At 38.5% G+C, this 25,616-nt stretch overlaps 1 protein-coding gene across 2 annotated transcripts in view; it reads left to right on the top strand.

Annotated features, from left to right (window-relative positions):
- The window catches only part of ME1 (malic enzyme 1), a 126,870-nt gene that overhangs the window by 8,135 nt on the left and 93,119 nt on the right, over positions 1–25,616 (top strand). Inside the window, exon 2 of one of the 2 annotated variants that reach the window (XM_026665158.2) lies at positions 18,840–18,973. In XM_026665158.2, the coding sequence (XP_026520943.2) occupies positions 18,840–18,973 (134 nt within the window). Of the gene's footprint in view, positions 1–18,839; positions 18,974–21,055; positions 21,171–25,616 lie in introns of those variants that run through there. The other variant, XM_087944112.1, reaches the window with a different exon arrangement.

The following is a 25,616-nucleotide window of genomic DNA, read 5'->3' on the forward strand; positions in this document are numbered from 1 at the left end:
TTTCGCATGTTTAATATGGGCCTTAATTTGGGGGGAGGGGCTTAATTTGATTTTATGCCAATAAATCATGCTGGGGCTTCCTATTGGTGGAGGCCGTATTGTTGGAGAAACACGGTATTATTTCTTCCTTTTCCTTTATAAATCCCTGGTCTGCCACAAAATTAACCAGGCAGCCTTGCCCTAGTCCATCTTGTAACTAGCAATTAGATGATCAGCTGTCTGCACACTGCTTTTACTAATGTCTACAGAATACAGTGGTTTCTGAGTAAAGCATAATCATATGAATGTCTATTTGTAACAGACATATTGACATGTAAGATGAAATAATGCTAAAAGTAGGTGTCACAACTCCAATAAAGAACGGACTGGAGCCGAGACAGCCAGGATGTGATACGACCATATTCTTCCACTTGCCTGGTGTTACCACGTGGACGCTATAATGAATATTCGTCAAATAACTAACATCGGCTTCCTGACAAGGAGTGGTGTAATAATAATGATTCATGGCTGAATGTCAAGGGGTGATGTTGTAATAATGATAAGAAATAAATGAGGGTACATGGGCTCATCGAGCAGGGGAAAGGTGCAGTTACCATGTTTCTTTAATTAAAGCAGGGGTCCCCAACCGCCGGTCCGCGGACCGGTACCGGGCCGCAGAACAAGCCTTACCGGGCCGCTGGTTGCTGGGCGCCGCCATCTTTTTGGTAAAAAAGCAATTTTTCGTAAAAAGATGGCGCCAGCGCTTGGTGAGCTTTTCGGGTAGAAAGCCATTTCTACCCGAAAAAGCTCACCAGAAGCGCTAAGCGCCACTGCATTTTGACGAAAAATCACTTCCGTGACGTCACCGGAAGTGATTTTTGTCAAAAAGATGGCGCGCCAGCTGACGCCGGAACCGGGCGCAGACCCAGCTGACGCCGGAACCGGGCCGCGGCGTCGAAAAGGTTGGGGATCCCTGAATTAAAGGATGCCGGATGTTAGGCAGTGAAGCCAGACGGAAGGTGGTTATAGTAATTATATTGTTATCCAAAGTATAACATGTATAAATACAGCTCTGGGTTTCATTGCAATCCAGAGGTGACTTTAAACATAATTTGATTGCTGTTACCTGTTGTTGTGGTGTGGAAGACAAATAAAAAACTTCACTAAAGCTTCAGGAGTGAGTTGATATCGTTCACCCCCTCAATCTCGGATGAACAGCTGACAGTAGGTGTCATATTGAACCTGGTGTGAAAGCTGGAAGAGTGCCATGAGAGCACCTACTGATTTTAATACCAGAAAAGTTGTTATTTGTACTGCAACAATAGCTATTATTTCTTCCTTCTCCTTTATAAATCCCTGGTCTGCCACAAAATTAACCAGGCAGCCTTGCCCTAGTCCATCTTGTAACTAGCAATTAGATGATCAGCTGTCTGCACACTGCTTTTAGTAATGTCTACAGAATACAGTGGTTTCTGAGAAAGACAGAGGGAGAGAAAGCATATTGTTCATGTAAAGTAGCACATTGAGTGTATACGTCAACTGTTGCCCATGTAGTCTCTTATTCTACAACCTTTGCTCTTTTGGAATAAAAACATGTATCATATTGTGAGTATAATGTTGGAGAGGCAGAACAATGATATCACCTTGAATTCTTTGAAAAAAAAGGTGCCCTATCAATTCCTTGAAATACCCGTAGTGGGGAAGTTTTGTTTTTTGCTTGTCTCATGCCTTTCACTTCTGACTATAACAAAGTTCTATTTCTTACTATTAGTGAGGTGAGGAGATATTTCTATATTTCAAATTAGTTCATATAGATGAAGTGATGGAAATTTAAATTATGCAATTTGAGAGCTATGTAGGCACCTATAGCTGAATATAGTGAATTGTTAAATCATTTTTAGACAGAAATAATGCTTATCATTCCATAATATTGATGTTTAGAGTTCCAGTAATAAAAAATAGGTCTAGACTCCAGAAGGATTTGTGGTTACAAGCTTCTGTAATGCATCTTTCATGCCTACCAAAGAAATTGGTGACAGAATTCCCATGTTCCTTCTTATGGGTTCCATATAGGTTGTAATCTGTATAAATAAGTATGAAAAAAGGAAGGGCAAAGTTCAAATAATCTCTACTGTATTAGTTACTGTCAAATGCAGAGATGGTTTTGACTGTCTGTATACTACTCAATCTTGTGTGTTTGCTGGATTCATAACCTACAATTGGGCAAAATTGGAAGGCATATGGCAACAATTATTGGACCAAGGTAACTCAATGGATTAACTTACAGAATCCTAGGATTCATGACTCCTGTGGGAATGAAATTTGGGAAAGTTGTTGCCGCTTCAGCACCATCACTGCCCAGCTGTGGTCAGCTGCACTCACATGTTTATTATTTTCAACGTTGCCTGACAGCTTCCCTCAAGTCGATGGGGAAGTTTGCATGGAGAAAGTCAATGGACAACTCGGCAGGGAAGATTGCAAGTGCACCCTTTGTATTTCAGTACTGTATTTAGTATTTATTTGATTTGTCAATCGCTTACAAGATACAGGTATAAGTATAAATATAGTTTTGAATACATGAGATAGATACTTATAAGAAAAATAAAAAACAATAGGACAAGGAGGGTAGGCACGATTGGTGTGCTTATGCATGCCCCCTACAGATGTCTTTGCACATTCTCTTGCACCTTCCCCACCTTGCATTCACCATTTACTGTCTGCTGGCTTTGGATGTGCAACTTCCTGCCTAGGAAGCTTGTAGGGAGAAAGTCAATGGGAAATCTGACAGACTAGTAAGTTTCCCCCACCTGTGGATTCTTTGCTGGTCCCTCTGCACTCATACTGCATTGGTCCCTTGCACACTTTGCCCTTTTCCCTGCCAGGTAGCAGCCACTTACATGCCTTCTGGAAAGGGAAGAGAGAAAAGAGGAGGGAGGGAGAAAAGAATATACAGTACTTACCATAAGCATTTGTGCATCACTCTAAATTAAGTAATTTGTTTTGCTTTTGCTTTAGTACATTAAACTTTGCTATTATGCTTGATAAACCACAACTTGGATGTGTCCATCCAATTGTGATTGATTCAAGAAATCACGACTAAATAAAAGATGGCTTAGAGTGATAAGTGGTCATTAAGTATGATAATTCAAACATATTGTTTGAGTCTTGACATTTTACAAGGATATAGCCATACGATTCTGTATACATTTGAAATGCATCAGCATATTTAGGATGTCTTCCTTGTATCTTTCCAAGATGCTCAGAAATTAAAGGTTTTTTTTTTTCCTGAAAGCATTGTTGATACATTTATTAGAAGGTTTGATTTGTAGTCAAATAATTATAAAAGACAGAGATCTAGAAAAGAATTGTGTGGATGCGATATGTTTCAACTACTTTGATTTCAACACAGGAGAATTGCACATGGAGATTATTAATGTGAGCATAAAGCAGCTTTGACTTTTAAAAGCTGTCTGGACTTGGTCCATGAACAACTCTTGAGGGATGGCTATAGATAAATCTTTCTTTGGCCACATGTGCTGGACTAGATATACCATCTGAATTCCAAAAACCAAAAGAGGGTAACAAAATTTTAATTTATTTTGTTATTTTTACTAAAGTTTCTGGGCTGGTATTATATCTTTGGCCTTCTGTACATTTTAAATGCTATTACTGTAGTAAGTTTCCAAAGAATCTTTTGCATATTATTCTCAGTTTTGAATTCAAACTGTACACAACTGCATACTGTATTCTGAAATTAAATTCAAATTAATTAAAATTTAATTAATTAAAGTGAAAATAATGATTTCATGAATGAGACTCAGTTTTTAGTAAGGTACTTAGTGGTTAAGATAAGTCCTTAGCCTGATCAGAGGTTGCATGCACAATGAATGCATTTCAAATCCAGCATAGTTATATATAAATATCATTATTTACCTTCACATTGGGTGAACTATGATCCATAATTAAGAAAAAATTCAGCATAACACTAAGGTAGAATATTTTTTCATTTTACAAATTCTTGTCAAATTCTTTATATATTTCTGTATTCATACAGAATTCTAGTCATCAAAATAAATTATGTCATATGTTAATTTATATGGCATTTTTGTTCATAGACTAGCATAAATTAAGCTATTTAATTGTATACATTTGTATTGTATTTTGATTTCACATCAGCAACATGATTACACCAGAAAGTGTTTCCAAAAATAATGTCAGTAGCGGGATTAAAAAAAATTTACTACCAGTTCTGTGGGCATGGCTTGGTGGGCGTGAGAGGGGAAGGATACTGTAAAATCTCCATTTGCACCTCACTCCTGGGGGAAAAGAAGATCAGGCGGGACTCGGGAGGCAGAGAATAGAAGGGGCAGGGCCAGTCAGAGGTGGCATTTGTCGGTTCTCCAAACTACTCAAAATTTCCGCTACTGATTCTCCAGAACTGGTCAGAACCTGCTGAATACCACCTCTGGATAATGTTCTCATAAGTTTAATACGTGGATTTGTGGGTGTTAAGTGTGTGCAATTGAATATGATTTTCTGAAGACAAAAGTGGAAAGGAATCCTACAAAATGTGGCAACTCTGTGTGCCTTACTATTTGCTCCTTACTGTGAAACATATAAACGTCATTTGATCTTATGAGGATGCTTTAACAAAATAAGTTAGAAGCATTGTGATTTATGTATTTTATTTTACAGCAAGACATATTTGTAGATACCTAGGGAAACATTCTCTTAGGGATTAGATTTTTTGGGGGGGGAGGTGTAAAATTTATCAGTCTCTTTGCCGTGTTGCCCATGGTAACACATTTCCCTCCACCCTGCCCAACCAGGTGACCTCCCCCTCTTCTAAGGATTCTGTGAATTGCAGAGAATGTGGCGGAGCAGATAGGTTTGGCTTTTCTTCCCCTCATACTGTCCTTTGCAGATGATAGAAGCAGCATTTGGATCTTCATAGAGTACTATTTTACAAGAGCTGAATACAAAAATTAAACCTGCACTGAAGACCTAGAAGAGAGGATTACTGCAGCAATGATTTAAAAGTCTAGCAAATATTTTCCCATTATCCTCTTTGCACCCATAATATTATGGTCCCATAAAACAAAGGTTAAATCCTTGTTATTCCAATAACAACCTTGGCTGACTTTCTATTCTTCAGTCTAGTTATTCTGGAATATTTTCTGATCTCATGTGGAGCTTATAAAAATTCAGCAGGAAGCTAGGAATGTATCTTCCATTTCCAGTTTTTGCTAAGAACTAAAGAAGGAAATAAATTGTTAGAGATATAATAGTAGTTAGTAAGCCATGCAACATTGATGGAATTTTGCATGGGCTTTCATTAGAAAAATGCCAGTTTGGCTTAAAAAAAAAATCTTCCATGATATTTTGAGTATAACACGTAGTAATGGATCCTGTGGCTCCTAGTTGGGAAAAAAGCTTAATCTGTTTGTATCATTATTTATTTATTTTTATTTATTTATTTATTTGATTTGCCAATTGTTTACAAGATAATAAGTATAAGTGAATACATAGTTGTGAATACATGAAATGGGTACATATAAGAAAAAATAAAAGAAGAATAAGAGAAACAATAGGACAGGGACGGTAGGCACGTTGGTGCGCTTATGCACGCCCCTACAGACCTCTTAGGAAAGGGGTGAGGTCAATAGTAGACAGTCTAAGGTTAAAGTTTTTGGGGTTTGGGGAAGAAACTACAGAGTCGGGTAGAGTATTCCAGACATTGACCACTCTATTGCTGAAGTCATATTTCCTGCAATCAAGTTTGGTGCGGTTAACATTGAGTTTGTATCTATTGTGTGCTCTTGTGTTGTTATGGTTGAAGCTGAAGTATTCATTGACAGGTAGGACATTGCAATGTATGATTTTATATACCATGCTTAAATCAGACCGAAGGCGGCGTAATTCAAGGTTTTCTAGTTCTAGAATTTCAAGTCTGGTGGCATAAGGTATTCTACAGCGAGTGGAGGAGTGGAGAACTCTTCTTGTGAAATATTTCTGGACTTTCTCAATTGTGCTAATATCAGATATGTAATGTGGGTTCCAGACTGATGAACTGTATTCGAGTATTGGTCTAGCAAATGTTTTGTATGCTCTGGTTAGTAGTGTGATATTACCAGAGAAAAAGCTACGTAGGATTAGGTTAACAACTCTTACTTACTTACTAAAGTACTTACTTACTTACTTACTAAAGGGAGTAGAAATCTCATCACAGTATCCATAGCTCCTTCTGTTGTAGTAAGATAATATCAGTATATTATAATCACCTGGGCACTGTTTATACGAGTTGAGTTTATTCCTCATTTTCCACTATGTCAGTGATTGTGACTGTTTAGAGTTCATAATTTTAGTATCAATAACCAGCCTTATTTGTTTGCTGTTTCCCCATTTCTTTTTGTAACATCTTTGATGAAGAGATTTGAAGATATTTTACACAGTTTTATCTTTGTTTGGCATGTTAAAGTGGAAATGGAATTTATTGCCTCAATCACAGAATGTTTCCAAGGGTTCCCCAGCAAAAAAAGAGAGAGCATAACCTGGTTAAGCCGAACCTCTATCAGATGCTAGTCTGTCTGGCAGAGAATGCGTAGTCCTTCATTATACATTTTTCACTTAAGCCAAATCCCAGCAAAAACAGAAAAGAAGGCGCTTTGAATCATCCTATTAAAAACTTGAAATACAGCCAGTGGTGGGATTCAATTTTTTTTACTAGCGGTTCTGTGGGCAGGGCTTGGTGGGCGTGGTGTGGCTTGGTGAGCGTGGCAGGGGAAGGATACTGCAAAATCTCATTCCCTTCCCATCTGCTTTCCAGCTCTGTTCTCCTGTGCAGGGCAACAAAAGAAGATCCAGCCGATCAGCTGGGACTTGGGAAGCAGAGAATAGATGGGGGCGGGGCAAGTCAGAGGTGATATTTGCCGGTTCTCCAAACTACTCAAAATTTCCGTCACCGGTTCTCCAGAACTGGTCAGAACCTGCTGAATACCACCTCTGAATACAGCCTATTACAAAGTTTGCACCAGTCCAGAAACAAAAAAAAGGTAGACATGTAAAAATGCAGATTTTTAGGTGAGGAAAATTTAATAAGAAATTCCCTTATTAAGTCAATTGTCAAATCTTTATTTTAAAAAAAGGAATACAAAGAAGATAGCAACCACACAGAATTCCAAACAAAATCACCTTATTAGCTTAACTGAATTACAGTATTTACTTATTATGGGCTTTTAAGATCTTAACTTTGGAATTTGTTCAAAGTTCATTGTAGAGGGATCGTCTGGGGAACAATTATGTGGTCCTTTTTGTTGATTATTATGCAGGCCTTGCTATTGTTACTGCTTTCTATTTTTTGAGCAATATCAGTTTTATTGAATGTGGAGAATAATGGAAAAACAAAGATAGTCTTTGGAGAGGTTGTGAGTTCATTCCTTCAATCAACTAAATGCTTAATCTCTGATACCATTAAATTTACTAGTTCATGAACATTTATCTAGTTAGTTTTCTATAATACATACTGTCACAATTTCCAGTGTAGGTCACTTCCGGGTATTTCAAACATTGTACAATATTTTGATATATTATGTAAATAACCTAAGCAAAAAGGAGCTTTTTGTAGTGAAAGGTAGCTTTGTGCTGTTATAAGTGTAGAAAATATGATAAGACAAAATAAATAAGTGTGAGCCAACAGTGGAAGTGAATACCCATAACAGAATTTCCTACTTGTCATATGTTAGTTAGACTAGCTCATACTTGTCATATGTTAGTAATGAGGATCAAAGATGAAAATCTCATGTGTTTACTATCTATTAGTGCAAGAGTATAGAATTATTTCCTAGTCTCATGAACCAGTAACTTGAAACCATCACATTTAGAGACGGAAAGCAGAATAATCTCAGAAGACAGTCACAGGAGAGAAAAGTCTATTTTTCAGACAGTGTTACTGTCTGGCTCCTACATGTTCCACTATAGATATCATAACTAACATAACAGACTTGTGGGAATTTTTTTCTTACTTCTAAAATATTATGAAAATCACAATGTTTTCAGAACAATATAAATCATTTCATATGGCCACTAGCTGTGGCCTTAAAAACAGGATTGACTTATGATCAGCGCTAGATGTGGTAATATAATTATTTCCTCTCTAAGTTTTTATAGTGTTTATCTAAAGCAAGGGCATTACAGTTTATTCTCAGATTAAGAGAGCTTTGCCATTCTTCATATCATACCTGTAGTATGATATTATACTTTAGTCTGACTGTTTTTCCATCTTTTGTACTTAAATTTAAATGTCTTGGTGGGCAGTTCATAATGCTTGAAGGCAAATTAAATGGCTAATTTTATAAATTATAAATGTGCTACGATATCAGTGACTTTTACATGCAAGATAACATTCAATATCACTTATAAAAGAAGCAGGACTTTCCTTCGGTTCATTTACATTAGACACACAAAGTTTATAAAACAAAGAGCCTGTCATTTATTTTAAAATGATCCACTTCAGTGGTGGCATTCAACCAGTTCGCACCGCGCATCGGGCGAACCAGTAGCAGAAAGGTGGCATGGGTCGCTGAACCAGTAGTAAGTTCTGGCTGGCCATGCCCCGATCTGGTCGCCGTCCCACCCGATGCTCGCTTACCCGCCTGCCTGACATTTGCCTAAGGTATTTCTTTTTTTCCCCTCCTCCCGACAAGCATGACCGGTTTGGTAGTGGGTCAGTAATGGTGTGGGGTAGCATTTCTTTAGGGGGCTGCACAGCCCTCCATGTGCTTGCCAGAGGTAGCCTGACTGCCATTAGGTACCGAGATGAGATCCTCAGACCCCTTGTGAGACCATATGCTGGTGTGGTTGGCCCTGGGTTTGTCTAATGCACACAATGCTAGACCTCATGTGGCTGGAGTGTGTCAGCAGTTCCTGCAAGATGAAGGCATTGATGCTATGGACTGGCCCGCCCGTTCCCCAGGCCTGAATCCAATTGAGCACATCTGGGACATCATGTCTCGCTCCATCCGCCAATACCACGTTGCACCACAGACTGTCCAGGAGTTGGGGGATGCTTTAGTCCAGGTGTGGGAGGAGATCCCTCAAGAGACTATCCGCGACCTCATCAGGCATTGTAGGAAGGTCATACAGGCACGTGGAGGCCACACACACTACTGAGCCTCATTTTGACTTGTTTTAAGGACATTACATCAAAGTTGGATCAGCCTTTAGTGTCTTTTTCCACTTTAATTTTGAGTGTAACTCCAAATCCAGACCTCCATGGATTGCTAAATTTGATTTCCATTGATAATTTTTGTGTGATTTTGTTGTCAGCACATTCAACTATTAATGAACAACGTATTTAATAAGAATATTTCATTCATTCAGATCTAAGATGTCTTATTTTTGTGTTCCCTTTATTTTTTTGAGCAGTATATAAAATCATACATTGCAATGTCCTACCTGTCAATGAATACTTCAGCTTCAACCATAACAATACAAGAGCAAACAATAGATCCAAACTCAAGGTTAATCGCACCAAACTTGATTGCAGGAAATACGACTTCAGCAACAGAGTGGTCAATGTCTGGAATACTCTTCCTGACTCTGTGATTTCTTCCCCAAACCCCAAAACTTTAACCTTAGACTTTCTACTATTGACCTCACCCCTTTCCTAAGAGATCTGTAGGGCGTGCATAAGCACACCAACGTGCCTACCGTCCTGTCCTATTGTTTCTTTTATTTTTCTTATATGTATCCATGTATTCATAACTATGTTTTTACTTATACCTATTATCTTGTAAGCAATTGACAAACCAAATAAAATAAAATAAATAGGAAGCTCCCAAAAACAGGTGGGGGTGGCAAAAAAGCAAAAAAAAAAAAAAAAAAAGCCACACCCACCCAGTCACATGGCCATGCTCACCAAGCCACACCCACAGAACCGGTAGTAAAATTTTTTGAATCCCACCACTGATCCACTTAATGGTGTGGGCCATTGTTTTAGGTTCTACATCACATGCATAGGCACAGATACAAATAGAGCCTTCTCTTTTAATGCTTTTTGTCTCAAAATATTGTGATGGAGTTACACCTGTTTGCCATTAGTCAGTTAACTGGGCCTTTGATTAGAAATTAACTTTTTCAAGAAATGAGCAAATGACCTAGGGTACATTGCTTGAATGTAATGCTAAATGAGTCCTAGATAGGACTCTAAGGAAGAAACCAACTGAATAATATTCAGTGAATTTATTTGTGTAGAATCTTTCCCTCTGCTTTTTACAAATAAGTAGTCCACGACTTACAACAGTTCATTTAGTGACTGGTCAAAGTTACACTTGTACTGAAAAAAAGTGACATGACAATTTTTCACACTTAATGACCATTGCAGCATCCCAACGTGATCAAAATTTAGAAACTTGGCAACTGACTCATATTTATGACTGTTGCAATGTCCTGGGGTAATGTGATTACCTTTTGTGAAATTCTGACCAGCAAAGTCAATGGAGAAGCCGGATTCACTTAACAACTGTGTAACTAATTCAAAAACTGCAGTGATTGACATAACAACTGTGACCAGAAAGGTAGTAAAATGAGCCAAAACTCATTTAACAAAGGTCTTTCTTCACAACAGAAATGTTGGGCTCAATTGTCGTCATAAGTCAAGGACTACTTATATTCATTTCAGATGTTCTCACTACCATTGTATTGACAGTAACCATGAACAAGACTTAACCTGAAAATATTGTAAATAAAGCGTAACATATTAAATTTTAAAATATTTTTCACCCTTTTTGTCATGTAGTATGCAAAAGAATATAATTCAGGCTATTGAAAGGTTTGTTGCTGAATTCAGCAGATTGATTTTCAATATTGTGTAAAAAAAGCCTAAAATGAAAAAAAAACATTTTAAAGGCAGATTTGACATGTTTAAGAACTAATCTCTCTCTGTAACTAACAGCAATAATCTTAAAGTAAAGCTCATGCGTAAACTCTATTTATGAAAGAATATAGTTCTTTCAGTGATGCAACCTTACTCACATTTCCTTCCATATATCCTGCACATATTTATATAACTTAGCAGAAAGAAAGAATGTAGTTTATATTTTTAGAAACAGAAAAAGATCATATTTGAAAGAAAAGATGAAATAAGTCAAGATGTAAAAATCGTTTATTTTCACATGATGTGAGAACAAATAATGTGTGGTCCAATCAATAATATATAGATTTCAGGACTATTGTGAAGCTGGCCAAAACAAATGAATATTTGACATACAAATTCAAATGATCTTTGGAAATTATGTTTACCACTGAGCTCAGGTTTTTGATTTGGCTGCAAGTGGTTCAAATTTTCGCATAGCGTGGTTTCAATTAAACATGTTTTCTTTAAAATGAATCAAATCTTTCTGCAGTCACGGAAACTTTGTAAAATAGTTTTAACACCTGCAATTTTCATATTCTTGGGTTTCTCCCATTTCTTCCTGGTTGTATTTGAGGTACTGGAGAAATGATTTAATTGAACAGATTTATAGGAACATTAGTTTAACTTTCTTGATGTGGTCACATTAGAATGGACACTTATGATCCATTCTCTTGTCACAGTAATATTAAACCAAAAGCCTAAACATTTGAAGGACCCCAGGTAGTAAGTGTGGTATGATGGATAAGGTAGTGGACTAAGCAGGGAAACCGGGTTTATATCAACTCTTGATCTTTATAGGTGATTGAGCAGCTTGGATCACTTAACTCTCCAACCAATGTACCTCACAGAGTTGCTATTGGAAATAGGAAGAGCAAGCGTTGTGTGTGTGGGAGAAGGATTTAGCATATATTTTAGAAGCATAACATGATTATATAGTAAAATGTGTATATTGTGAACTAAAGAAATGTAATTAATAAAGATTCATTTGCATAGCAGGATCGTAATCCTGCACTTCCTATGGGCCCATTATATAATGGCAGTTATGATTGGTTCATTCCGAATGTTGGCTGAATAATGGCAAAAACAAAGATAGTCTTTGGAGAGGTTGTGAGTTCATTCCTTCAATCAACTAAATGCTTAATCTCTGATACCATTAAATTTACTAGTTCATGAACTAGTTAGTTTTCTATAATACATACTGTCACAATTTCCAGTGTAGGTCACTTCCGGGTATTTCAAACATTGTACAATATTTTGATATATTATGTAAATAACCTAAGCAAAAAGGAGCTTTTTGTAGTGAAAGGTAGCTTTGTGCTGTTATAAGTGTAGAAAATATGATAAGACAAAATAAATAAGTGTGAGCCAACAGTGGAAGTGAATACCCATAACAGAATTTCCTACTTGTCATATGTTAGTTAGACTAGCTCATACTTGTCATATGTTAGTAATGAGGATCAAAGATGAAAATCTCATGTGTTTACTATCTATTAGTGCAAGAGTATAGAATTATTTCCTAGTCTCATGAACCAGTAACTTGAAACCATCACATTTAGAGACGGAAAGCAGAATAATCTCAGAAGACAGTCACAGGAGAGAAAAGTCTATTTTTCAGACAGTGTTACTGTCTGGCTCCTACATGTTCCACTATAGATATCATAACTAACATAACAGACTTGTGGGAATTTTTTCTTACTTCTAAAATATTATGAAAATCACAATGTTTTCAGAACAATATAAATCATTTCATATGGCCACTAGCTGTGGCCTTAAAAACAGGATTGACTTATGATCAGCGCTAGATGTGGTAATATAATTATTTCCTCTCTAAGTTTTTATAGTGTTTATCTAAAGCAAGGGCATTACAGTTTATTCTCAGATTAAGAGAGCTTTGCCATTCTTCATATCATACCTGTAGTATGATATTATACTTTAGTCTGACTGTTTTTCCATCTTTTGTACTTAAATTTAAATGTCTTGGTGGGCAGTTCATAATGCTTGAAGGCAAATTAAATGGCTAATTTTATAAATTATAAATGTGCTACGATATCAGTGACTTTTACATGCAAGATAACATTCAATATCACTTATAAAAGAAGCAGGACTTTCCTTCGGTTCATTTACATTAGACACACAAAGTTTATAAAACAAAGAGCCTGTCATTTATTTTAAAATGATCCACTTCAGTGGTGGCATTCAACCAGTTCGCACCGCATCGGGCGAACCAGTAGCAAGAAGGTGGCATGGGTCGCTGAACCAGTAGTAAGTTCTGGCTGGCCATGCCCCCGATCTGGTCGCCGTCCCACCCGATGCTCGCTTACCCGCCTGCCTGACATTTGCCTAAGGTATTTCTTTTTTTCCCCTCCTCCCGACAAGCATGACCGGTTTGGCAGTGGGTCAGTAATGGTGTGGGGTAGCATTTCTTTAGGGGGCTGCACAGCCCTCCATGTGCTTGCCAGAGGTAGCCTGACTGCCATTAGGTACCGAGATGAGATCCTCAGACCCCTTGTGAGACCATATGCTGGTGTGGTTGGCCCTGGGTTTGTCCTAATGCACGACAATGCTAGACCTCATGTGGCTGGAGTGTGTCAGCAGTTCCTGCAAGATGAAGGCATTGATGCTATGGACTGGCCCGCCCGTTCCCCAGGCCTGAATCCAATTGAGCACATCTGGGACATCATGTCTCGCTCCATCCGCCAATACCACGTTGCACCACAGACTGTTCAGGAGTTGGGGGATGCTTTAGTCCAGGTGTGGGAGGAGATCCCTCAAGAGACTATCCGCCACCTCATCAGGCATTGTAGGAAGGTCATACAGGCACGTGGAGGCCAAACACACTACTGAGCCTCATTTTGACTTGTTTTAAGGACATTACATCAAAGTTGGATCAGCCTTTAGTGTCTTTTTCCACTTTAATTTTGAGTGTAACTCCAAATCCAGACCTCCATGGATTGCTAAATTTGATTTCCATTGATAATTTTTGTGTGATTTTGTTGTCAGCACATTCAACTATTAATGAACAACGTATTTAATAAGAATATTTCATTCATTCAGATCTAAGATGTCTTATTTTTGTGTTCCCTTTATTTTTTTGAGCAGTATATAAAATCATACATTGCAATGTCCTACCTGTCAATGAATACTTCAGCTTCAACCATAACAATACAAGAGCAAACAATAGGGGTCTTCCGGTTTGTCGGCCATGAGCGGCAGGGATTTGCGAAGCTGCGCGATCCCTGCCGCGCTAGCCGTTTTTGGGGCTCTGACCCACACGGGTACGAGCTAGGCTGCCCTGCAGGGGCAGCTGAAGGTAGGGGGATCCGGAGAAGGGACTGGGGTGTTGCAGACCCCTCCCTGGCCGGCAGAACCCCTTTCCCAGGACGGTGCAGCGGCGGTCCGTAATGGCCGCCACAAAGAAGCTGGCAGCCGGGTAAGAATGCGCAGGAGGAAGTGGAGAAAGTGATTGAGAGGAGAAAGTTTTTCTTGGCTCCTAGGACTCTAAGACATATTTAATAAAATTCCTGAAAAGTATGACTTTCTGAATAATACCTGCCAGAAGAGGAAAAAAGCGGCTGCTTGAAGGTGCTGAAAGGATAGCTTTCCTCTTTCCTACGGAATAAATAACTGGATATTAAGAAACCTATTTTTTAGGTGGAAATTGGTTTTAAGCGATGAGTGGGAAGAGAGAGGATTAAAAAGAAAATATTTGTATGCTAAGATTTCGTTGGAGCAGATGTCTTAAGGATTTGAAGACTAGAATATATTGTAATAAGATTTTAAACAGATTTGGACTTTCTTTCTCTTTGATTGATATTACCCCAGAAGGAGAAAGTGAGAACTCTGCCTTGGTTTGGACTGATTGATAACTTTGGGACTGTTTTATCTTTTTTTATTTTCTTTTGAATATTCTGGTTGTTGTAAGAAGAAAGAAGGAGAAAAGAAAAGAAAATATTTATAATGGCTCTTTCTGTTGAGGAACTAAGAAAAGAATATGAACAAGCAAAAAAAAATGGTAAAGATGGTGTGGAAGAAGCTTTCCTTTTCTTAGAAATGGCGCTTACTAATTATCAACAAAAATTACAACAGATGAAGACAGCAGAGGAACAAGAAAGAAAGGAAGGAGCCATCTTTAATGAATCTCAGAATTTGATCCAGAAAAAAGGAAGAGAGAAAGAAAAGAAAAGAAGAGAAAAGAAGAAAACTAAAGGACTTAAGGACTTAAGATCTAAAAAAACATTTAAGAAAGGGAAAAATAAAGTGCAAAACCAATATGATGATTGTAAACAAAGGGGAAAAGAAATACGACAGAGAAGGGAAGCCGGTAAGGCAGAGGCTAGAAGAAGGGGGGGGTAGAAAGGTTTGTTGGGAGAAGAAAGAAAGGGAAAAGGTGGAGAAAAGCTACAATGTTTTGAAATTAAATGGAAAAAAGGAATTTTTTATGGATAATGGATAAAGTATAATTTTTTTTTTAAAAAAAAGATTTTGCAAGGTACATAAGATGAGATGGTAGTATTGCAATGGTTTAAGAGTTGATAAAAGATTAAAATGTTAAAATGTTTAAAAATGATTGGCTTTAAAACTTAATAATAGGAGAGGTTTAGAATATTGTTTTAATTAAAGAGTTTAGTAAAATTATGGTATTGATGTTATTATAAAATTTTTATTATAGTATTTCTTTTTAATATTTGGATTTATTGTCTAATTATGCACTTAATTGTGTTGGATGTATTAGTTAGATAGAATGTACCAAGCAAAATCTGATTGGGTATTAGATATTATTTTAAAGATTAATTTGATTAACTTAGGGGAAGATAGAAAGGCATCATACTCTGATTAATGATTTCAGGAGAAACTGATTTTCTTTTTTTTTCATAAGGGATGAGACAAAGGGATGATAAAAATGGACAAAAGATACAAATATAATGATTTAAACTAAGATGATTAATTAAGGTAGAATTAAGAAGTGTGAAATATGTGGAGAAGTTAATATAGAAGGCTTAGAATGGTAAATAAAATAAGTAATGATATGTAAGATGAGCATGAATATAATTGAAGTCCATGAAGAGAGAGACACCTGGGTCCAAGTTACTTTCCAAAAAGATTTTTTTATGTTTTGTGTGTTGTGTGTATATGTCTTTTTTGGGGGGAGAATTGGTAAAAACTTGTAGAAATATAGAATGAGAATAATGGTAACTAAGTCAGAAAGAATCAGATGAAATAATAATAATGATATTGAATAAGAGTAAAGAGAAGTAAAGAGAAATTGAATAAGAGGTTTTGGTATATTATATGGAAATGGTTTAAAACAGAATCATAATTTATCTGACTTGTTAAATTTACAATGGAAAAAGGTTTAAACATGTAATGAATAATGATAATTTGTGTGTTTTAAAAATTAATAAAACTTGTTTTTAAAAAAAAAAAAAATACAAGAGCAAACAATAGATCCAAACTCAAGGTTAATCGCACCAAACTTGATTGCAGGAAATACGACTTCAGCAACAGAGTGGTCAATGTCTGGAATACTCTTCCTGACTCTGTGATTTCTTCCCCAAACCCCCAAAACTTTAACCTTAGACTTTCTACTATTGACCTCACCCCTTTCCTAAGAGATCTGTAGGGGGCGTGCATAAGCACACCAACGTGCCTACCGTCCTGTCCTATTGTTTCTTTTATTTTTCTTATATGTATCCATGTATTCATAACTATGTTTTTACTTATACCTATTATCTTGTAAGCAATTGACAAACCAAATAAAATAAAATAAATAGCTCCCAAAAACGGGTGGGGGTGGCAAAAAAGCAAAAAAAAAAAAAGCCACACCCACCCAGTCACATGGCCATGCCCACCAAGCCACACCCACAGAACCGGTAGTAAAATTTTTTGAATCCCACCACTGATCCACTTAATGGTGTGGGCCATTGTTTTAGGTTCTACATCACATGCATAGGCACAGATACAAATAGAGCCTTCTCTTTTTAATGCTTTTTGTCTCAAAATATTGTGATGGAGTTACACCTGTTTGCCATTAGTCAGTTAACTGGGCCTTTGATTAGGAAATTAACTTTTTCAAGAAATGAGCAAATGACCTAGGGTACATTGCTTGAATGTAATGCTAAATGAGTCCTAGATAGGACTCTAAGGAAGAGCCAACTGAATAATATTCAGTGAATTTATTTGTGTAGAATCTTTCCCTCTGCTTTTTACAAATAAGTAGTCCACGACTTACAACAGTTCATTTAGTGACTGGTCAAAGTTACACTTGTACTGAAAAAAAGTGACATGACAATTTTTCACACTTAATGACCATTGCAGCATCCCAACGTGATCAAAATTTAGAAACTTGGCAACTGACTCATATTTATGACTGTTGCAATTTCCTGGGGTAACCTTTTGTGAAATTCTGACCAGCAAAGTCAATGGAGAAGCCAGATTCACTTAACAACTGTGTAACTAATTCAAAAACTGCAGTGATTGACTTAACAACTGTGACCAGAAAGGTAGTAAAATGTGCCAAAACTCACTTAACAAAGGTCTTGCTTCACAACAGAAATGTTGGGCTCAATTGTCGTCATAAGTCAAGGACTACTTATATTCATTTCAGATGTTCTCACTACCATTGTATTGACAGTAACCATGAACAAGACTTAACCAGAAAATATTGTAAATAAGCGTAACATATTAAATTTTAAAATATTTTTCACCCTTTTTGTCATGTAGTATGCAAAAGAATATAATTCAGGCTATTGAAAGGTTTGTTGCTGAATTCAGCAGATTGATTTTCAATATTGTGTAAAAAAAAGCCTAAAATGAAAAAAAAAAACATTTTAAAGGCAGATTTGACATGTTTAAGAACTAATCTCTCTCTGTAACTAACAGCAATAATCTTAAAGTAAAGCTCATGCGTAAACTCTATTTATGAAAGAATATAGTTCTTTCAGTGATGCAACCTTGCTCACATTTCCTTCCATATATCCTGCACATATTTATATAACTTAGCAGAAAAGAAAGAATGTAGTTTATATTTTTTAGAAACAGAAAAAGATCATATTTGAAAGAAAAAGATGAAATAAGTCAAGATGTAAAAATCGTTTATTTTCACATGATGTGAGAACAAATAATGTGTGGTCCAATCAATAATATATAGATTTCAGGACTATTGTGAAGCTGGCCAAAACAAATGAATATTTGACATACAAATTCAAATGATCTTTGGAAATTATGTTTACCACTGAGCTCAGGTTTCTGATTTGGCTGCAAGTGGTTCAAATTTTCGCAGCGTGGTTTCAATTAAACATGTTTTCTTTAAAATGAATCAAATCTTTCTGCAGTCACGGAAACTTTGTAAAATAGTTTTAACACCTGCAATTTTCATATTCTTGGGTTTCCCCCATTTCTTCCTGGTTGTATTTGAGGTACTGGAGAAATGATTTAATTGAACAGATTTATAGGAACATTAGTTTAACTTTCTTGATGTGGTCACATTAGAATGGACACTTATGATCCAGTCTCTTGTCACAGTAATATTAAACCAAAAGCCTAAACATTTGAAGGACCCCAGGTAGTAGGTGTGGTATGATGGATAAGGTAGTGGACTAAGCAGGGGAAACCGGGTTTATATCAACTCTTGATCTTTATAGGTGATTGAGCAGCTTGGATCACTTAACTCTCCAACCAATGTACCTCACAGAATTGCTATTGGAAATAGGAAGAGCAAGCGTTGTGTGTGTGGGAGAAGGATTTAGCATATATTTTAGAAGCATAACATGATTATATAGTAAAATGTGTAGATGATAGATAGATAGATAGATAGATAGATAGATAGATAGATAGATAGATGATAGAGGCACTGTTGAACAGTATTGATTTGTCTAGCAAATAGACCTCCATGTTTTAAAAAAGTTATTCACTAAAATGATTATTGTTGTTTGCTTGTTTTTCTATACAGGGCCTGGCTTTTACTCTGGAAGAGAGACAGCAGCTTAATATTCATGGATTACTACCTCCCTGTTTTTTCAATCAAGACATGCAAGTTTTAATCGAACTGAAAAAATTTGAAAGACAAGCAACTGACCTGGATAGGTGAAGTCTTCAAGGGGCATGCTTATTTATCTTTCTACTGTGGGGGGAATTTTTATAAACACCTCATTCAATTAGTTACATATTTTTCATGCATTCCCTCTCTTTCATTCACAGCTCCAACACTCAAGGTCTATGCATCTTAATTTCTGGTTTTCTTCCAGGATCATATATACAAATATACTCCACCATGCATGTTTTCCTGCATTTACCTGTCTTGCCTGTTGTAACATCTTTGTTTCACCCTTTGTTTCCTCCCAAATTTTCTTCCTTCCCAAATTTCAGTCTTTTTTTCCCTTTTCATTTAAATGGATATTTTTGCATCCTTTTTAACAAAAATAAATAGGTCTGTTCTTTCTTTGAAGCCACAAGATATGTTTCATTCGCCCTATTGATAAACTCTATAACAGCATTGGTGAACCTTTTCAGCACAGGGTGCTGGCAGGGGAGTGCTGGAAACCGGAAGAGCAGCTCCCTGGTGCATATGTGTGCCAACCAGTTGGTCTTTGCATGCACCTGCACACCAGAAACCGGAAGACCAGCTGGCTGGCATGCATGCGCATACCGGAAGCCAGAAGCTCAGCTTCCCGGTTTGCGCATGCACACTGGGGAGCTGCTCTTCCAGTTTCTGGTCTCCCGCATGCATGCGTGCGCCGGAATCCAGAAGAACCACAGGCAGCAGCTGGCGTGCCCAGAGAGATATGCTTTACGTGCCACTTCCGGCACACATGCCATAGGTTCGCCACCACAGCTCTATAACTTTGTGTGGTCTCTACAGGCAATAAGGCCAAATAAATCCGAATTATTAGAAGATATATTTCCTCTTTGAAATACTTTTGGCTGTCCATTTTGAAAATTAAATTTCAAAGAATCAGAGAGAATTTTTGTGGTCAAGTGGGCAGAAGCATCTTTAAGGATTGTGCTACCTACTTCCTGAACAGATGAATCAGTTTATAACTAGTCCCAATCAGTTTTGCATGTTTGTGTGGCTGTTGTGTGATGGTATGAGGAAGTGTTGGAGAGGTACTGTGCAAGTCAAGGAAGATGTGTGGGTGTCCAGTGTGGCATGAGTGTAGAAGGGATGAGGGATGTGTAGGTGGAGAGACTTACCCCAGAGATGTGCAACCTTCCCTACTGGCTTCTCCACTGATTTTCTGGGGAAGCCAGCAGGAAGTTTGTAAATAATGATCATATAATCCTGGAGCACTTGACAACCAGTCATAAGTGCAAACATGTTGCCAAGCACTCAGATTTCTATAGTGTGACTGTGGGGGTGCTTGGACAGCCAGAAATCTGATGACTAATCATAATCACCATTCATTCAGTGCCGTCATAACTTGGAATGGTCACTGATTGGATGATCATAGGCTGAGGGCTAATTATATATATATGCATGTGGTATATTATAATAATGCTAAATATTTGTAAAAGGCTTTGATTTTTTTAGCCCTTCTTAGAAAATATCTAAAAATATCTGTCCATCAGGTTTAGTACATAAGATCCAGATTAATTCCAAAAGCAAAGAATGGTTCATATAAAACTGAATCTGAACATACAGATCAGCCAAAAATAGCAAACAAAAAATTCCCAAGCCATATGTCAAGTTCACATGCATATTTTTGATTGAGGAGACATGTATGACAATCAACAGAAAGGATTATTAGTGATAAGGGAATCTGACCAAACCTTTGAACATTTGAAACTTTGCCAACTAATTTTCTACCCATAGAGAAATATTAGCATTGGCTGAAATGTTATTTGTGATTGTAATGCAAGGTAAATATCATATAACATGCAGGAAACCATTAGCGCAATAACATTTAATAAGACATAAACTAGAGATGCAAAAGTTTATTTCTTTAAAATGATTTAATGTGAAAGACCTCACACAGATTGGACCTCCCAAGTGTTTGATATGATTATAATAAATAGCAAACTTATGAAAAAACAGAGTTTCAAACTTCCTTCAATCAAGTTTAAAAACTTTTAAGTGTAGCTTCTGAAAGAGCATCTGCTTTCCCCTGATCAGTTCATAAATGTTTCTTTCTTTCTTTTTTTTTTACCTTTTTACACCCAAAAGCAAGACTGCTGGGGAAAAGCAAGGGCAAGCATGAAAGAGCTGGAACTTCTCACTTTCTGTTTTATTTGATTCCATTCCAAGCTCTGGAAACAACAATAGTTAATAATAGTTATTGTTAGTGTAAGTAATAATCATATGTCTGTTCTTTTCTCTCTTAAATATATTTTCCTCTCATCCATAGAGATGTGGGTTTTGAAAGAGATTAAGGGAGGACAGGCAATTTTATTACTATTAATAAAAGCTAGTTAGCTGACTCAACCATGCTAAATTAGATTGGCATGCTCAGAATTTCACTTCCGCTTCTATTTTGGTTACCTCTAGTTGGTTTGCAAGCGCTGCTCTGAGATCATTCTCTGTTTTTATAAACATCCACTCCCTCATCAGGAAAATGGTTACATGAACCTTGTGAAATAATTTTTTAAATGAGGAGTTGGAATACTTCCTTCCTTTTACATTCCCCCATATTTTTCACTCATTGCTTTTTTTTAAAGTGGGGACTATTAGTTAAAAAAAAGATCCATTATCAAGGACAAAGGGTATGCATGGGTAGCTTGGCCTTGATACATTACATATGTGGACATCTTAAAGACATATTATGCCATTACCTTTATGGAAGCAGAATATAGTGCCCCAGGGTTCCATTATAGAATTTTCAGCTATTCTTCACAGTCTCTTCTCTCTTGGTAGTTCTAGAAAACCAATAACAAAATGAATGATGGGGATACTGTGACTGATGTGAAGAGCCTACGTCCCTTTAGCTTACCATATTTTTCCGTCTATAAGACACCCTCATGCATAGGATACCCCCCCTTTTCTTACCTAAATTCAGAAATCAATATTTTAAGCAATTGGAAGTTTCTCTCCTGAGGCGAGTTTGCAGAGATAAGGTATTGGCAGTTTTGCAACCGCAGATCTCCTCTCTGCCCCCCATGTGTAAGACACCCCTCCATTTTTAGGTACCATGTTGCTCCAACAATACGGCCTCCCCCAATAGGAAGTCCCAGCATGTTTTATCGGCATAAAATCAAATTAAGCCCCTCCCCCCAAATTAAGGCCTATATTAAACATGCGAAATGGCGGGGAATGGCGGGGGGGTTGCCGTTAGGAAGTACTTTTGTTGCATACCCGGATATGGTGCTGCCTGCATTGACTTTGGCGTTGGTGGGGCACTTCATATTAGGAGACCTTCCGCCACTGTTGCTTTCCATTCTCCCCATTCTGCTGCAGTGTTTCGAGCAACGCTGCAGCATTTGGCGCAGCCACGCGCTGCCAGCCAGTGCTCCTCCCTGCAACTGGAGCCTGGCGGAGACACTCGGCTTCAGGCACTCCTGTTGCCGCCTTCCCTTCACCTTTGAAGGCAAAGCCAATTCTTTAAAAACCTACTACTGGTACGACAAAGCCTCCCCTGCCCAAGAGGGCAGCCCAACCCCACGTGGGGAGGCAAATCTCCCGGGGCCACAGCACAGGATCGGCCCACCCCAGGAGAAGTGCCCAGTTGCCATCCCTGCCTGGTGCCGGGCAGAGGGCAAAGAGCTTCGCCTGGGGCACCCAGCGCAGCTGACAGGTGGGCCCTCCTGCCCGGCGGCAGAGCTCTCACCAAGGCAGCGAGCGCCCCCCCACCAGGCCCTCCGCTCATCCCGCCATGGCCGCACCAGAGCCGTGTGGGCTGGGCAGAGCCGGGAAAGCGAGCCGCGGGTACACACCCGCCTGCTAAGTGAAAGAGCCGGGCCAACCCGAGCTTGTGATAGCGCCCACCTATCCGTGGACAGGGAGGCAAGGCGACGGCCTGCACCGCGTCCTCTGAGCTGAGCCCCGCCGAGTCAGCGCCTCTGCCCAATGCCCGTGCCGCTGCAGCATTTGGAGCTGCCGGCGCATTTGGAGATGCGTGGGAACGGGGACAGGCTGGGCGAGGGGTGGAAAGGACAGGCGGCTTCAGGCTCTCTCCACCGGACCCGCCAGCCAGGGAAGCAGCGCTGCCGTCACCTCGCCTCCCTGTCCACGGACAGGTGGGCGCTATCACTGCCTTGGGCAGCCTCTCTCAGTGGCCCCTTCAGGTTCAGGCTGGAGGGACTTGGGAAGGAAGCCAAGCTCGGGTCGGCATGGCTCTTTTGCTTGGCAGGCGTGCGTGCACCCGCGGCTCGCTTTCCCGGCTCTGCCCAGCCCGCATGGCTCTGGTGTGGCCCTGGCGGGATGAGTGGAGGGCCTGGCGGGGAGGCGCTCGCTGCCTTGCGAGAGCTCCGCCGCCAGGCAGGAAGGCCCGCTTGTCAGCTGCGCTGGGCGCCCAGGTGAAGCTCTTCGTGCTCCGCCTGGCGCCAGGCAGGGATGGCGGCTGGGTGCTTCTCCCAGGATGGGCCGATCCTGTGCTGCGGCCCCGGGAGATTCGCCTCCCCACGTAAGGTTGGGCTGCCCTCTCGGGCAGGGGAGGCTTTGTTGTACCGGTAGTAGGGCGTCGTTTTTAAAAGAATTGGCTTTGCCTTCGAAGGTGAAGGGAAGGCGGCGGCAGGAACGCCTGAAGCCGAGTGTCTCCGCCGGGCTCTGGTTGCAGGGAGGAGCCCTGGCTGGCCGTGCGTGTCTATGCCAAATGCTGCGGCGTTGCTCTAAACGCCACAGCAGCACGGGAGAAGGGAAAGCAACGTTGGCGGAAGGTCTCCCGATATGAAGTGCCCCACCAACGCCGAGGTCAACATCCAAGCTGTTGCTGCCTGCCCACCCGAGGATGCAAGGGGGGGAAATTAAGTCACCCCCGAAAAGACGGCCTAGCTGTTTTTTCGGGGGTCAAAAAAAAATAAGGCCTGGCCTTATTTTGTGAGAAACACGGTAAATATTTTGAAGAAAAAGTATCATCTTATACATGGAAAAATATGGTAAATGCCAAGCCACACCAGCTGGTTTGGAAAGAGAGCTATATACCCAATACCTATCCTCAAAGTATTTTTTAGATTTGATAAATTGTGTGTTTTTGAAAAATCACAAATTCCATTATCTCCCTAGTTATGCTGCATGTTTTTGCTTTTTTAAAAAGCATATTTTGCTTACTATAAAATTGAGGACAGTTAAGAAACAGAATAAAATTTTAAACTCCATACAAGGCTTTCTAGTATAGAAAGATCTTTTAGCAGACTTTTTCCTCATACCTTACTCAAAACGTTTTTTTATATATTTGCCATCAAATAAATGAACAGAAGAATAAAATAAAATGAGACCTTTTAAGCAGAAGCAGCTGGTTATAGAGAATAAAGAAATTTTTAAAAAGGGCAATTGTTCAGAAAAAGTCTATCTTTCAGATTTCTGGCTGCCATGCATGCTTAAACAGTTTGGCATACTTTAGATTAGGCAATGTGTAATATGTTTTCCACCTGTTACTTTCCTTTGGAAATGAAATGAAATGTATATTAAAAAAAAGTTCAACCACCAAATTGTGTAGCATTCAGAATCAGGGATTATAAATTCAGGTACTTTAAAATGATTACCCTCCTGAAATTGAATGAGGCATTCGTTAAATGAATTTTGCCCTATTTTTTCGATCGTTCTTGCCACAGTTGTTAAGTGAATCATCGTAGTTGATAAGTTAGTAACATGGTTGTTAGATGAATCTGGCTTCCCCTATTAATTTTACTTGTCAAAACATTGCAAAAGGGGATCACGTGACCTTGGGACACAGCAATAGTCATAAGTATGAGTTCAGTTGGCAAGCATCTGAATTTTGATCATGGAGATACTACAAAGGTCATAAGTGTGAAAAATGGCCATAAGTCATTTTTTTCAAAGCCATTGTAACTTTGAACGGTCACTTAATGAGCTGTTTTAAGTTGAGGAATATAGATTTATAAACATTAGGATTCATTTATAACTGTTGTGAGTTGTGATTAGCGTATGATCTTCTTTACTACTAGGAGTGGGATTTAAAGGCAGAGGAAAAAGCAGGTTTCTTTAGTTTGTTGTGTGATTGGGCAATTACCTGGAGACTACATATGTGGAGCTGCTTGTGGAAGAGTGGTCCTTTGGGGGCTATTTTAATAGATTGCAACAGTGCTTCCTCCTCTGAACAGAAAAACAATGCGAGGCTTCTGTAGATGGACAAAATATTCACATATAGATATATCTAGCTTTATGTTGATGTAGTTTGTGAAAAATAAAATAATTTAAAAGTATTATTTATGATTACTGAATGTATAACAGCCTTTTTGTCACATTTTATTTCAGTCAGTTCATAAAAGTAAAAGTAAGATTATGTGTGGAACGCAGCTCTTTTTATTATTATTATTTTAGTTACAGTGGTCCACTTTTTCAATCATATTGAGAATAACCTATCTAGCCCATTGAAAACTGAATCCTTGACTTTCTCACAGTAATAAAAAAGACAGTTTTTTTAGATTCTAAAAGTGTGTTACAGTTTGATGCTTTATTATGTTATGTTTCATTTTATAAACAATATTCATCTTTTTATCCTAACTCAGTCTGTCCCTAAAGATGTAGAATGAATAGCAAAATAAATGATATATATGCTAAATAATTTCACATTTGCTACAGATTCACTAGCTTCACTGGTGATATAGCAATAAGCTT

Source organism: Notechis scutatus, chromosome 1 (genome assembly GCF_049901735.1).
Source record: "Notechis scutatus isolate UNSWTSFEM ecotype Mainland chromosome 1, rNotScu1.2, whole genome shotgun sequence".
Classification (NCBI taxonomy): domain Eukaryota; kingdom Metazoa; phylum Chordata; class Lepidosauria; order Squamata; family Elapidae; genus Notechis; species Notechis scutatus.